The sequence below is a fragment of the Cucurbita moschata genome, unplaced genomic scaffold, assembly GCF_002738365.1.
Source record: "Cucurbita moschata cultivar Rifu unplaced genomic scaffold, Cmos_1.0 Cmo_Scf00001, whole genome shotgun sequence".
In the NCBI taxonomy this organism is placed as follows: domain Eukaryota; kingdom Viridiplantae; phylum Streptophyta; class Magnoliopsida; order Cucurbitales; family Cucurbitaceae; genus Cucurbita; species Cucurbita moschata.
Window position 1 is genome coordinate 2,332,095 of NW_019268517.1, and position 12,890 is coordinate 2,344,984.

The 12,890-nt window shown below is 33.4% G+C and overlaps 2 protein-coding genes across 2 annotated transcripts; one reads left to right on the forward strand and one right to left on the reverse strand.

The window, feature by feature from the left end:
• Positions 1-6,308: 6,308 nt before the first annotated feature.
• On the forward strand, positions 6,309-7,309 carry LOC111441830. Its single transcript, XM_023078977.1, has 2 exons — positions 6,309-6,428; positions 6,528-7,309. The coding sequence occupies exons 1-2, from the start codon at positions 6,369-6,371 to the stop codon at positions 7,149-7,151; spliced, it is 684 nt and encodes a 227-aa protein (XP_022934745.1). The 5' UTR covers positions 6,309-6,368; the 3' UTR covers positions 7,152-7,309.
• Positions 7,310-8,209: 900 nt separating this feature from the next.
• LOC111441811 (probable protein S-acyltransferase 14) lies at positions 8,210-11,559 on the reverse strand. Its single transcript, XM_023078942.1, has 7 exons — positions 11,023-11,559; positions 10,353-10,572; positions 10,156-10,247; positions 9,158-9,281; positions 8,995-9,080; positions 8,797-8,862; positions 8,210-8,698 (listed from the first exon to the last, which is right to left on the reverse strand). Exons 1-7 carry the CDS (start codon positions 11,230-11,232, stop codon positions 8,573-8,575), a joined length of 924 nt encoding a protein of 307 aa, XP_022934710.1. The 5' UTR covers positions 11,233-11,559; the 3' UTR covers positions 8,210-8,572.
• Positions 11,560-12,890: the final 1,331 nt, after the last annotated feature.

Here is a 12,890-nt window from a genome sequence, read left to right on the forward strand (position 1 = left end):
AAATGAGTATGATTTACCTAAATATTTTTGGGCGGAAGCCGTTAATACCGCTTGTTATATTTTAAATAGAGTTTTAATTAGACCTTCATTAAATAAAACTCCTTATGAACTTTGGCATAACAAAATTCCAAATGTTGGGTATTTCAAAGTTTTTGGTTGTAAATGTTTTATTTTGAACAACAAAGAAAAGCTTGGAAAGTTTGATTCAAAAACGGATATTGGTATTTTTCTTGGCTATTCATCTACTAGTAAAGCTTATAGAATTTTCAATAAGAGAACTTTAGTTATTGAAGAATCTATACATGTGGTATTTGATGAATCTTGCAATAATATTTCTAATGAGTCTATTTGTAGTGGTGATTTAGAAAGAAATTTTGGAGATTTACTCGTTAGTGACAACGGCAAAGAAATTGTTACGAGTAAAGAAGAGATGAGCTTAAAGGAAGAAGGTTCTTCATCAATGCCAAAAGAATGGAGGTATGCCTTGTCTCATCCCAAGGACTTGATTCTTGGTGATCTCGAACAAGGTGTGAAAACTCGCTCTTCTATTAATTTATTTAATAATCTTGCTTTTGTTTCTCAAATTGAACCAAAAAGTCTTAAGGATGCCGAAAATGATGAGTTTTGGATTTTAGCCATGCAAGAAGAGCTAAATCAATTTGAAAGAAACAAAGTTTGGGAATTAGTCCATAGGCCATCTAATACTTCTATTATTGGAACCAAATGGGTTTTTAGAAATAAAATGGATGAAAATGGGAATATCATGAGAAATAAAGCTAGGCTTGTAGCTCAAGGTTATTGTCAAGAGGAAGGCATAGATTATGAAGAAACTTTTGCACCCGTTGCTAGATTAGAAGCTATTAGAATGTTACTTGCTTTTGCTTCTTACAAAAATTTTGTATTATATCAAATGGATGTGAAAAGTGCATTTTTGAATGGTTATATTATGGAGGAAGTTTATGTAGAACAACCTCCCGGATTTGAAAATGTAGAATTTCCTCATCATGTCTATAAGTTGAAAAAGGCTGTTTATGGCTTAAAACAAGCTCCAAGAGCTTGGTATGATAGACTTAGTAATTTTCTTATCGGGAATGATTTTAAAATGGGCAAACTCGACACTACACTCTTTATTAAGATTAAAGAAAACGATATGCTATTAGTGCAAATATATGTGGATGATATCATATTTGGTTCTACTAATCTTTCTTTATGTGAAGAATTTTCTAAATGTATGCATAGTGAGTTTGAGATGAGTATGATGGGAGAACTCAGTTTCTTTCTTGGACTTCAAATCAAACAACTCAAGAATGGTATCTTCATCAATCAAGAGAAATACACTAAAGATTTGCTCAAAAGATTCAAGTTCAATGGAGGTAAGATTGCAAGAACTCCCATGAGCACATCCACTAAGCTTGACAAGGATGAAAAAGGTAAAAGTGTGGATATTAAAGCTTATCGAGGTATGATTGGATCTTTACTTTACTTGACCGCTAGTAGACCCGATATTATGTTTAGTGTATGTCTTTGTGCTAGATTTCAATCTTGTCCTAAGGAATCTCATTTACATGCTGTTAAGAGAATATTTAAATATTTGCTTGGAACTATTGATCTAGGATTGTGGTATCCTAGAAATGTTGAATTTAAATTAGTAGGATATTCTGATGCGGATTTTGCCGGAAGCTTACTTGATCGTAAAAGTACTAGTGGAACTTGTCAATTTCTTGGTAGTTCCTTAGTTTCTTGGTTTAGTAAAAAGCAAAATTCGGTTGCCTTATCTACTACCGAAGCGGAATATATTGCGGTTGCTAGTTGCTGTGCTTAAATTCTTTGGATGAAACAAACTCTTTGTGATTTTGGATTAAAGTTTCATAGTGTGCCTATATTTTGTGATAATACAAGTGCTATTAATTTAACTAAAAATCCTATTCATCATTCTAGAACTAAACATATTGACATTAGACATCATTTTATTAGAGAGCATGTGCAAAATGGACATATTATTCTTGATTTTGTAAACTCTAATAATCAACTGGCCGATATTTTCACCAAGCCATTGAATGAAGAAAATTTTTGCAAAAATAGGCTTGAGCTTGGTATTATTCGTTGTGATATATCTTGAATTTTATAAGTTTTGAATGCATGTTTTTAGGGGGAGCCATTATGTCATTATGAAATGCATTCTCTTTCAATTGTTCATTTTGATGATTACAAAGGGGGAGAAAATTAAGAAAAATATGTTCTAAATTTGTTGTTTTATAATTTATGAATCATTTACTTGGTGTGATGTTTCATAATTTCTTGAGGCATTAATATAGGGGAGAATATGCTCTTGAGTGAAATTTATGATAATATATTAGTATGTATTGATATTATTACATGGATGGTGTATTATTGGTTTTTATGAATTTTTCTTGAAATGGTTTGTCATCATCAAAAAGGGGGAGATTGTTGGCTTATTAGCCCTTGATCTCACATTAATTAATTTCAATGAATTAATTATTGATGTTTTGATGATAACAAACCTACTTTTAATTATTAACTATTTTCAGTTTTTTGAACTGTCCACAGTATAAGGTCGGGAATAACGATTACAACAACTTTTCAATTACTCAAATCAGAGCTAAAACGAAGAAATTAGAGTCGAGACAACATACCCGACGTGATGATGTGGCAACAAAATCAAAATGATGGACAAATCAAAATATATCAAAGTATGACATTTATAATATTGGAAGAGTAACAAATGGTGGAGTTTTTCTTATTATTACATTTCTAAATAAAATTATTTTCACAAAATATAAATTTGAATATAACCGTTACTCACATCGAATTTTATTATTACTATATTATATTATTATATTATTATATTTTAAAATTTTGGTAGTTACTCACATCATTTATATTATTATTATATTATTATATTTATAATAAATTTTGAATTTCATTTGACCGTTACTCACATAACTTTTTATTATTATTATATTATATTACTATTATATTAAAATTTTGAAATAAATGAATTTAGAAAATTTTCTTATTTAATTACTTTTAATCTCCACCTTCCATTATTCCTAACACAATCCAATGATCAATATTTAATCCTACATTTTGCCACTTTTCTCCTCTATATAAACTCATCTTCCCCACATTTTTAAAATACACAACTTACATACATTCTTCAATCCTCATTTGTTCAAAGTCTCCATTGTTTGTTGCTCTCTCCAAGCTTACAAGTTTATTTCTTTTCATCTTATTCTTGAGAGGGATTATTATTATATTGTGAGGAAATAGTTGTCAGTATCCCAAATTGTAAATCTACTCTTTGAGAGAGTTGTGGTGTGATATTATCAAACTCAAATACTTGTTTCGGTTTGATCCTACGCCGTGGAAAGGATTGAGTTTGCTCTTGAACTCGTAAAAAGAGCGGTGTACCGGTTTGGCTCTGATCCGTGGAAAGAGTCGGAAAAGTTCTTTATTCAAATTCCCAAGAGGCGCTTGGGGAGTGGAGTAGGTCGAGTTTGACCGAACCACTATAAAACTACGGTGTCATTTTCTCTAACTCTTTCCTATTTAATTTCAAGATTATTATTATGATTTATTGCATGTTCTACTTGATTATTGTTTTGACTTGAATTATTTTGTTTTAGTAATTATCATCTTCTACTTATTTGTAAAAAGTTTTCTCATTAAAAAAAATTAATCAAGTTTAAACACTTTTATCGTTAAAACCCTATTCACCCCCCCTCTAGGGTTGCCATACCGATCCAACACATGTTACATTAATAACTAAAATCTCATAAAATTCAAATATCAAACATTCCTAAGTCACAACACATCGATTACAAACGTCAAATATTCTTAATCTTCGTAATAATCTTAAAAGTAGGAGCAGGGTAGGGTTGAGTTGTAACTCTATTTTTAGATTGGTCGAGTCAACCTACAAATCGAAACTCGACCCAACTCACAGATTGGGTAGTCCAGGTTTGTCGAGTTTTCAGATCATATGAACACAACACCCCTACGAAGAAACTCGTTATATCGAAGATTACTCTAATCCCATAATATTAATCCAAAAGTTCGTGCACACATTTAGATCAACGAACCAGTATTACACTTTTGAATATAAAATTGGTCGAATAATCTAGATTAGTCGAGTTCTCGAGCCATATAAACACCTCTACAAAGAAGCTCGTTATATCGAACATTTAACCCTAATCATGTAGTATTAATCAAAACATTTCAGCACTCATTTAGATCAATAAACTAGTATTACACTTTTGAGTCGGATAATCCAGATTGGTTGAGTTCTCAGCTCATATGAACACCTCTACAAAGAATCTCGTTATATTGAAGTGTCCCTAATCGCACAGTATTAATCCAAAAGTTTACGCACCCGTTTAGGTCAACAAACCCGTATTTAGATATTATCCAAATTAAACACACATATTTGTCAATTTCATATTATATATGAAAAAGTCTAAAGAGATAACTAAGACAACAGCTTATAAGTTGCAAAAGGCCTTATAAAATTACATAACTCAACAAATGACTCATAGATAGCAACATTTGACTCATTAAATATCATTTTTCAAAATGGGTACGGAATACAATACCCTAAATTCCAACCAACTTGCTTATAAATTATAACTCAAAGTCCAATGCGTTACAAATAAAACAAATGATCATACGTTATTTTAACATCTTTAGATTATAGTTCGTATTAGAAAAATACGTGGTGGGGGTGTGGCTCTTAGTTTATAGATTAGGGTCCTTTCTCGATTTACGTATATGAAAATAAAAAATTTACGAACAGCTAAGATAATGGGTTTTTAAATTTATTCTCGAGCGAAAAAAATAGAACTAAAGTTGACTTGTTCTAATTATAGAGGTCGATTTGATGATTCTAGTAGCTCAACGTTACGAATATTGGCTTGATCAGTAAACGATCGGAGAAAAAAAAAATAGTTAGTAATAATTTTAATCAAACTAAAAATTAGTTAATTATTACAAAAGTATTATTCAAAAATAAAAATTAGGGCACATGAAATTAACTAATGTATTATAAAATTAGAGCTTATCTATTACCTTAAAAAAAAACATGAAGTTGTTGGATTTGTTATTTGTTTTGTTAATAATTTTGGAACATTGTGGTTTTTTTTTTTTTTTTTTTTTTTTTTTTTTTTTTTTTTTTTTTTTTTTTTTTTTTTTTTTTTTTTTTTTTTTTTTTTTTTTTTTTTGGAAGACTTTTGGGCAGTTAGGAGAACGGTTTTGAGTTGTTTTGTACGAGAGACATGTTTGACTTGTCCTTTGTTTTATTTTTAATTTTTTAATTATTATTTTTTTTAATTCTTTTTCGAGTTTTATTCAGAAACAAAAACAAGTTTTCAATTTTTTTTGTAATATTAATTTATTCTATTGGATTTATATTCCAAAAAAAGTAAAGTTAATTTAGGAAACTAAGACCAAGTCTAATACTCTTATTTATTTAATGAATATTTTATTTATTAATAATTTGTTATGCCCACTTGTTATGGTGGCAAACTTGTGATTGTACGACACTAGCTTACCAGCAACAAGTGAGTTAAGTCAATTTGTTCTTGCGTTGCCTACGATCAAGCGACGTATGTTCGACTCTGGTCCCGATTCAATAAAAAAGTTTTAGAGACCTGGAGCAGAGAGATTTTGAGAGAGAGTTTTGAAAGCAAGATTTGAGAGATTGAAATTGGTGTTATATATGATGTAAGCAAAAAGACAACAACAACCGCTTATAGCATATAACTATCGGGATGAAAATTATATATATATATATATTTATTTATTTGTTATGTCCAACAAGAAAGTAAAAAAAAAATAATTACATCGATTTGGTTTCCTTTTTTGAATTGGAATTTGAATTTTTATTAATTTTTTGTCTATAATTTTAACTAATTGAACATAAATTGAAGTTAACTAATTTTAAAAAATTATATATATATATATATATATAATTTTTAGTTATAATTTTTAAAAAATAAATTTAGGTTGGTTTGTGGAAGAATTACGTTCACCTGACAATAACTTTTTGAAAAATAAAATTTAAATTAATTAAAAAAAAATTCCAAACTCGCTATATTTTTATACCGTAAAAGTCAAAATATGTCAATAAACCCTTAGCAAGAAAATTCCAAATAAATAAATACAATAATTTTAGGTTCATCGCCTGTATTGCAAATGTCAACTCCCACTACCATAATTCTCTCTTTCTGTATATAAATATATATATATATATATATATATATATATATATATATTTATAAGTCCATAAAAAATCCCCAAACGCCATTTTTCTCTGAACCGAACGGAAAAAAAAAAAAAAAAGTTGAGAAATTATGAAGCTCGTTTGGTCACCGGAGAGAGCTTCCAAAGCGTATATGGACACAGTCAAATCCGTAAGTTTATTTCGATTTTTCGTTCAATTTCTATGAAATAAAAGATTTAAATCAGATCTAATTACTTTTTTTTTTTTTTTTTTTTTCAATTTGTTGCAGTGCGAGATTTTCGGCGAATTCGGCGTCCCGGAGCTTCTATCCGCCATGGCCGCCGGTTGGAACGCGAAGCTGATCGTCGAGACTTGGTCGGACGGCGGTCCGGTAGCCACGAGCGTCGGACTTGCAATCGCTGCAGGTCATACCGGCGGGCGTCATCTCTGCATCGTTGCAGACGAGCGGGCGAGATCGAAGTACGTGAAGGCGATTCGGGAGGCTGGAGTTGAATCGCCGCCGGAAGTGGTGGTCGGAGATGTGGAGGCGTTGGCAGAGATGATAGCGGCGGTGGATTTTCTAGTGGCGGATTGTAAGGGGAAGGATTTCGTTAGGGTTTTGAGGGAAGCGAAGCCGAGTGAGAGAGGGGCAGTTTTGGTATGTAAAAATGCATGGGAACGAAACGGAAACGTCTTGGGGTTTAGATGGCAAGGAGTGCTTCGGAGAGGGACACGTGTCGTTAAGTCGGTTTTTTTGCCGGTCGGTAAAGGATTGGAAATTGCTCATATTGGAAGCCCCAGTGGCGGTGGCGGTGGCGGTGGTGGTGTCGGTTCGAACTCGGCGGCGAAGGGTGGCCGTTGGATCAAACGTGTCGACCTACGTTCTGGAGAGGAACACGTGTTTCGTGAATGAAGTCTTGATGGGCAAGGCAGCGTGGTAGAGACGTGAAGGAGAGGGATAGTTTTTTACTCTTTCTTTTCTATTTCTTTTTCTTTTATTAAATAAATAATGTTCATGAATGTAAATGACATGTATATACGATTTTGAAATAGAAACTATTAGAATCTAAAGTGATCACTGTCAGATCTCACTATCTACTTTTTTGGGATCAGTGTCCTCGCTACACACCGCCTGGTGACGCAGAATCAACTACAGTTATGTGGGATTCCACTATCCACTTTCTTGGGAGACATTTCCAATGTCCTTGCTGGCACACCGCTTGGTGATGTGGGATCCCACTATTCACTCTCTTGAGGGATAGTGTTCTTGCTAACACATCGCCTAGTGATTTTGCTCTGATATCATTTATAACTCAAGTCCACTGCGGATAGATGTTGTAGGGCCAGTGTCCTTGCTGGCACCACCTAGTGACTTCGCTCTGATACCATTTATAACTCAAGTCCATTACTAATAGATATTTGTAGTGTCATAGTCCTTGCTGGCACACCACGCTCTCTAATACCATTTTTAACTCAAGTCTACTACTAAAGATATTGTTAGTTTTAGCCTGTTACATACCCCTCAACAATAATTAACACGTGTTCTAAACCCAATAAACGCATTAATGGCTTGAAATTAACAGGCGAAATAGTAGCCAGTAGGTAGCTACTGGTGAGCATGGAGGACCAGATTTGACACTTGCAGGGTCTCATTTCTTTCCCAAATTCCTTTTCGGCACCTCCTTTATAGGGATAAACATCAGGTGGGCCAAATTTGATATAATTGATACTTCTGAGGGCATATATGAAAAATTTTCTTCCCTACAATTTGGGCATATGCGCAATTTACTACTTTCGAGGCCCTTCAGGTTAAAGTACAACTTTTTCTTTTCTTCAGATTATTTTTATTTTATTTTAAATATGAATAAATAAATTAGAAAATTTTCTTTTTTCTATTAGATTTAAAAATGTTTTTTTTTTTTAATTTTCCTAAGTCGAAAATCGGACCAGAACGGAATGCTGGCTCAGAGATTGTCCGGTCACCCGTGGTATCAACAACTATAGAAACAAAGGATTACAGGGAAAAGCCTCTTGCACATTTGGAAACATTGCCATTTTCGCCAATTCTCGAGGTTCTCCGACCGACCGTCCCGAAAATATGTTATTTTAGAACAAGTATTGAGCTCAAGCTAACCCGACTACCTTAAAACCTGTTCACGTTCTGCCTGTCGATGTTCTTCATTGTCCGATGCCTCTCCCCCTCTCCCTTTCTATCGTGTGTGAGAACGAATGTTGTTGTGCTAGAATTGGGTTGAGGATCGTGTTCGGTTTGGCTGGGAACTCCATATTTCCCTTGCACGACGACTAAGTTACGTGGGTTTGCTTGAGGGCTTCCTAGAATTCTTGTGATTCTAACTCGGGCTTCGACGGGTATTCGAGACCTTGGAGTGCTGGCATTCGTCGTAAATCTTCTTCTGAATAAGCTGGGATCAACCAGTAGCGTTTGTCCATACCGAACACCTATATACGCAGTTTCAGAACATCAGATCGCTAGAGATGTACGGTTCGAAGTTTTCACAATATTAACCTTTTGAAATGACTCAAAATGTTTAACGAACCTGTTCAAAGTTTCTCCTCCGACCAAGGTCGTATCGCCATTTAGGAGTCGTTTTTTTCTCATAAGCCTGGATTTAAACGTTTTCATTAGCATTTAGAAGTATCCAAATCATCCTGGTTTCAACATACGAGAAGCCGATGACGAAATTTCGGTTTTCGGATATTTCTATGTCCCAAATTAAGTGTACAAAAGACAATACCTCAATTGTTGTAGTATTTGCAGCCACCAAAGATATGTGCATGATCAAGAACCCCATAACACTCAACGCGAATGCCAGATTCAAGACTGAACAAATAAGCGATAGTCACGAGCTCGTAAAAAGCTAATAGTTGACGGGTTTAGAGAATGCTTGTTAAGCTTACCAAAGGCGATAAAGGTCGTGGCAAGGGTACTAGGGGTTCCGGGTATCTCTCCTTCACTGAAAAATGTGATGAAGTGTGGTAGCAACGACAAAGTCACGAGACTCGTCTCTAAAAAAGTATACAGCTGCAAGAGAATCGAAGAAAGATTAAGGAATGATAATACTAAATTTCTTCTTTCTAGATATCAAGAAACGTCGAGATCAGTCGAAACTGAAAAATCATAATCTGAACTTAAAGAACATCTCATTGTAATAGAAGAAAGACCGTTGTTGGATCAGACTTCACCATTTCTAGTATTTCGTATTATCGACACGTTTTACTTGAGTCAATAGCCATTTCTAGCATCGTATTTGTAACAGCTCAACGTATTATCGACACTAAGAGATATTGTCCTCTTTATAGAACCTTTCAAGCTTCCCCTCAAGGTTTTTAAAACACGGCTGCTAGGGAGAGGTTTCCACACCTTTATAAAGAATGTTTCGTTCTCCTCTCCAACCGATGTGGGATCTTACAATCCACCCCTTCAGAGCCCAGCATCCTTGTTGGCACTCGTTCCCCTCTCCAATCAATGTGGGATCTCATAATCCTCCCCTTCAGGACCAACATCCTCGCTAGCACTCATTCCTCTCTCCAGTCAACGTGGGATCTCACAATCCACCCCCCTTTCAAGGTCAAACGTCCTCGCTAGCACACTGCCCGGTATTTGGCTCTGATACCATTTGTAACAAATACGAACCCACACTAGCAGATATTGTCCATTTTGGCCCGTTACGTATCACTGTCAACCTCACAATTTTAAAAACCTTAAGGAGAAGCCCGGAAGGAAAAGCCCAAAGAAGACAACATCTGCTAGCGGTAGGCTTGGGCTGTTACAGTAGTCTCGTATTTCACTAATAAAGTGCTTAGATAATGAAATAACATTGCCCAGCCATCAGAAAGAATATTTCAATGCCGAAAAACGTAAAAATCTTTTCGAATTCCGAGTGCAATAAACATACCAGAAACAGAAGGAAGTATTTGTAATTCAAAGCTCCTACACAATTAACGACCCACACGCAGTGATGATCCATCTTCAATACGCAACGCCCACCTAAACAAAGAACAATGTAAATCTCGCATCGAAATAGTCGACAGCGTAAGACTATTCGATAACTTAACATACAAATATGAAGTAACAAACAAGTGCACTACTCACAAACAGAACAGTGATGGCAGCGGGGTGGTTTCAAGTGATTGCATTTTCGACAATATCGTATTCGTTGATTCGATAGCTCGGGATGCAAAATACTAAACTCCATTGTATTTAACGGGTCGCCTTCGGCTCGTTCTTCATCAAAAGCAGGCCTCCAATTGGTCGGTACATAACCCGGATCAGTCAAAACAACAGAGAAGTAACTCCATAACAGCATCACCAACTGCATAACATCAAATCCCTTCATATCTCCTCAATCAAATTCTAAAAATCAAACAACTCCTTCAAATCTAATCCGTTCATTCACTAATTCAATGTCTAAATTTCAATCCACAAAACTTAACAGAACAATGAAATATTATCAAAGATTATTCCAATTTCCACAGGAACAAGCAATTTTAGATAAGAGAATGATGAATTTGATCTTTACCACACAAATGAACACTCCAGATTAAGAAATGTTTAACTGAGAGAATTCGAGATAAATAAAGACAAATTGACGGTAAAATTTAGTCCGACAGAGATTGTAAAAATGGGGGAAAAAACGACAGAGAACAAGCCAAACAAGGCGCTATGTTATTTATAAAGCAGCACAAGAACAACAATCAGGCAATTACAAATTCCAAACAGAGAAATACAAATGAAAATTAAATCGAATTGAGGCGAAGCTTACCAAACAATGGAAGGAGATCAAAACGGCGAGAGCAATGAGAGAATCGAGGCCGCCGTCGTAGAGAGCGGGGCCGTAGTTCGTCAAAACGACGGCGTAATAAGTGACACCGACAACTCCAAGAACCAAAAGGATCATGATCGAACCGAGACCTCGAAAGGCCGTACAGAACTTAAAGACGTTCCAAGCCATGGCGGGTTCAGATCTATGCATAACTCGGGAAAAAGATCCCAAATAGGTCGCCGGAAAGTTTACGAAGCCAAATCACGGCGGTTCCGACGGCGATTTCCGACGGAGCCCTCGTCGTGATCTGGGAGAACCCAAAAATCAGCTGGGCTCCTCCAGTTTTAGGGAAAGAAAAAAGAAAAAAAGGAAAATGAAAATGAAAATGGGTTGAAAATCTGACGATTTTCGTGTTGATTTTCAGTGTTTCGCTTTCTTGGAGACTGCAAATTTAAGAGCGAAGGGATCGAATTTAGCGTATCGCTTTCTCGGAATTTAGACGGAGGAGAAGATGGGATGAGCTCTGGATTCCACGGCGAAAAAGTGGAGATAATAATAATAATAATAATAATCTTTTGCTTCTTTTTTTTTTTTTTAATTACACAATTAACTATAAATTTTGAAAATATTTTGAATTTAATAAAATAAAAATTATAAATTGAATTAGCATTGAAACTTTATAAACTATAAAAATGTAGTTACCAATTAAATATAAATTATTATTAATTACTTTGAAAACATGTTTTATTTAATATTATGTAATACATAATTTTATCTAATAAAAAACAATTGAATTTAATATGAAATTTCTATAAAAATAGCATTTTATTCTATAAAAATAAACAAATCCAAAAAAAAAAAAAAGAGAGCTTTTTTAATAATAATAATAATAATAAATTTTTATTCCCTAATTTGGGTCAATTTTGGGGAATTTAACCTTTAATTGTCTTTAAGATTCGTAAGTACCTAGATAATAGTTAAAGTAAACTAGGTCTCTCTTTATTCTTTATAAATCTAAAAAATTATATTTCAGATTAATTAATTTAATTAATTATATTATATTATGCTTTGTTTTTTAATATGGGGGAGGATTGATTAAATTATTATAATTATTCTATTTTTAGTATAAAGGGCTCTAAGATATTTTAGTACTTGAGTTTTGCATGAAATAAAATTTTTCATGATTATTTTTTTCTTTTATGTATTAAAAAGTTAAATTAATATAAATACTTGGTAATTTATTTTAAAAAATACTCTTAAATTATCCCGCTTCAATAATACCCTTAAATTTAAAAAAAAAACATAAAAATACTCTTACCGTTTGTTTTGGATGAAAAATTAAAAAATATCCTTAAAATTTTAATGATATTTTAAAAATCCTCAAGAAACTTATAAAATTCCAGTAATACCCTTCTACTTGAAAAAAAATAAAAAATACCCAACTTTAGTACTATGTTTAAAAAATACTCATAAAATTTTAAAAGTAGCGTTAACATTCTTTACCCTTGTAAAGAAGATTAAAAATGTTGTCATACAATTTTCGAGCTGATTCAACCGTATTTGTACGCATAATCCTAATTTATCGGATTTTTTATCACCCAATCTATGATCTTAGATTCACGTGTTTTAGAATTTTTTTTGCACTGTTCATCAATGATTAAGGACTTGTAGATAAATTTTAACGGTTAAATCATGTCGTCACATTCAAAATCACTTCAAAATATTGTTTATCGATCTTGATAAGATTCTTTCATTTAATTCCAAGTCACAACAATATATTAGCCGTTTACAAATATTTTTTAATTCAAAATAGAAGGTATGATAATAAACCGAACTAAAATTTTCATTTTTACAATTTATCATTTAAT

Bases quoted from the DNA above. Each gene is read 5' to 3' on its own strand.
- LOC111441830 (XM_023078977.1), top strand. From the start codon at position 6,369: ATGAAGCTCGTTTGGTCACCGGAGAGAGCTTCCAAAGCGTATATGGAC. The intron at 6,429-6,527 runs GTAAGTTTATTT...AATTTGTTGCAG, and splicing joins ATATGGACACAGTCAAATCC to TGCGAGATTTTCGGCGAATT.
- LOC111441811 (XM_023078942.1), bottom strand. From the start codon at position 11,232: ATGCATAGATCTGAACCCGCCATGGCTTGGAACGTCTTTAAGTTCTGT. The intron at 9,282-10,155 runs GTATGTTTATTG...ATTCTCTTGCAG, and splicing joins AATACTTCCTTCTGTTTCTG to CTGTATACTTTTTTAGAGAC. The intron at 8,863-8,994 runs GTATTGTCTTTT...GTTTAAATCCAG, and splicing joins CAAATACTACAACAATTGAG to GCTTATGAGAAAAAAACGAC.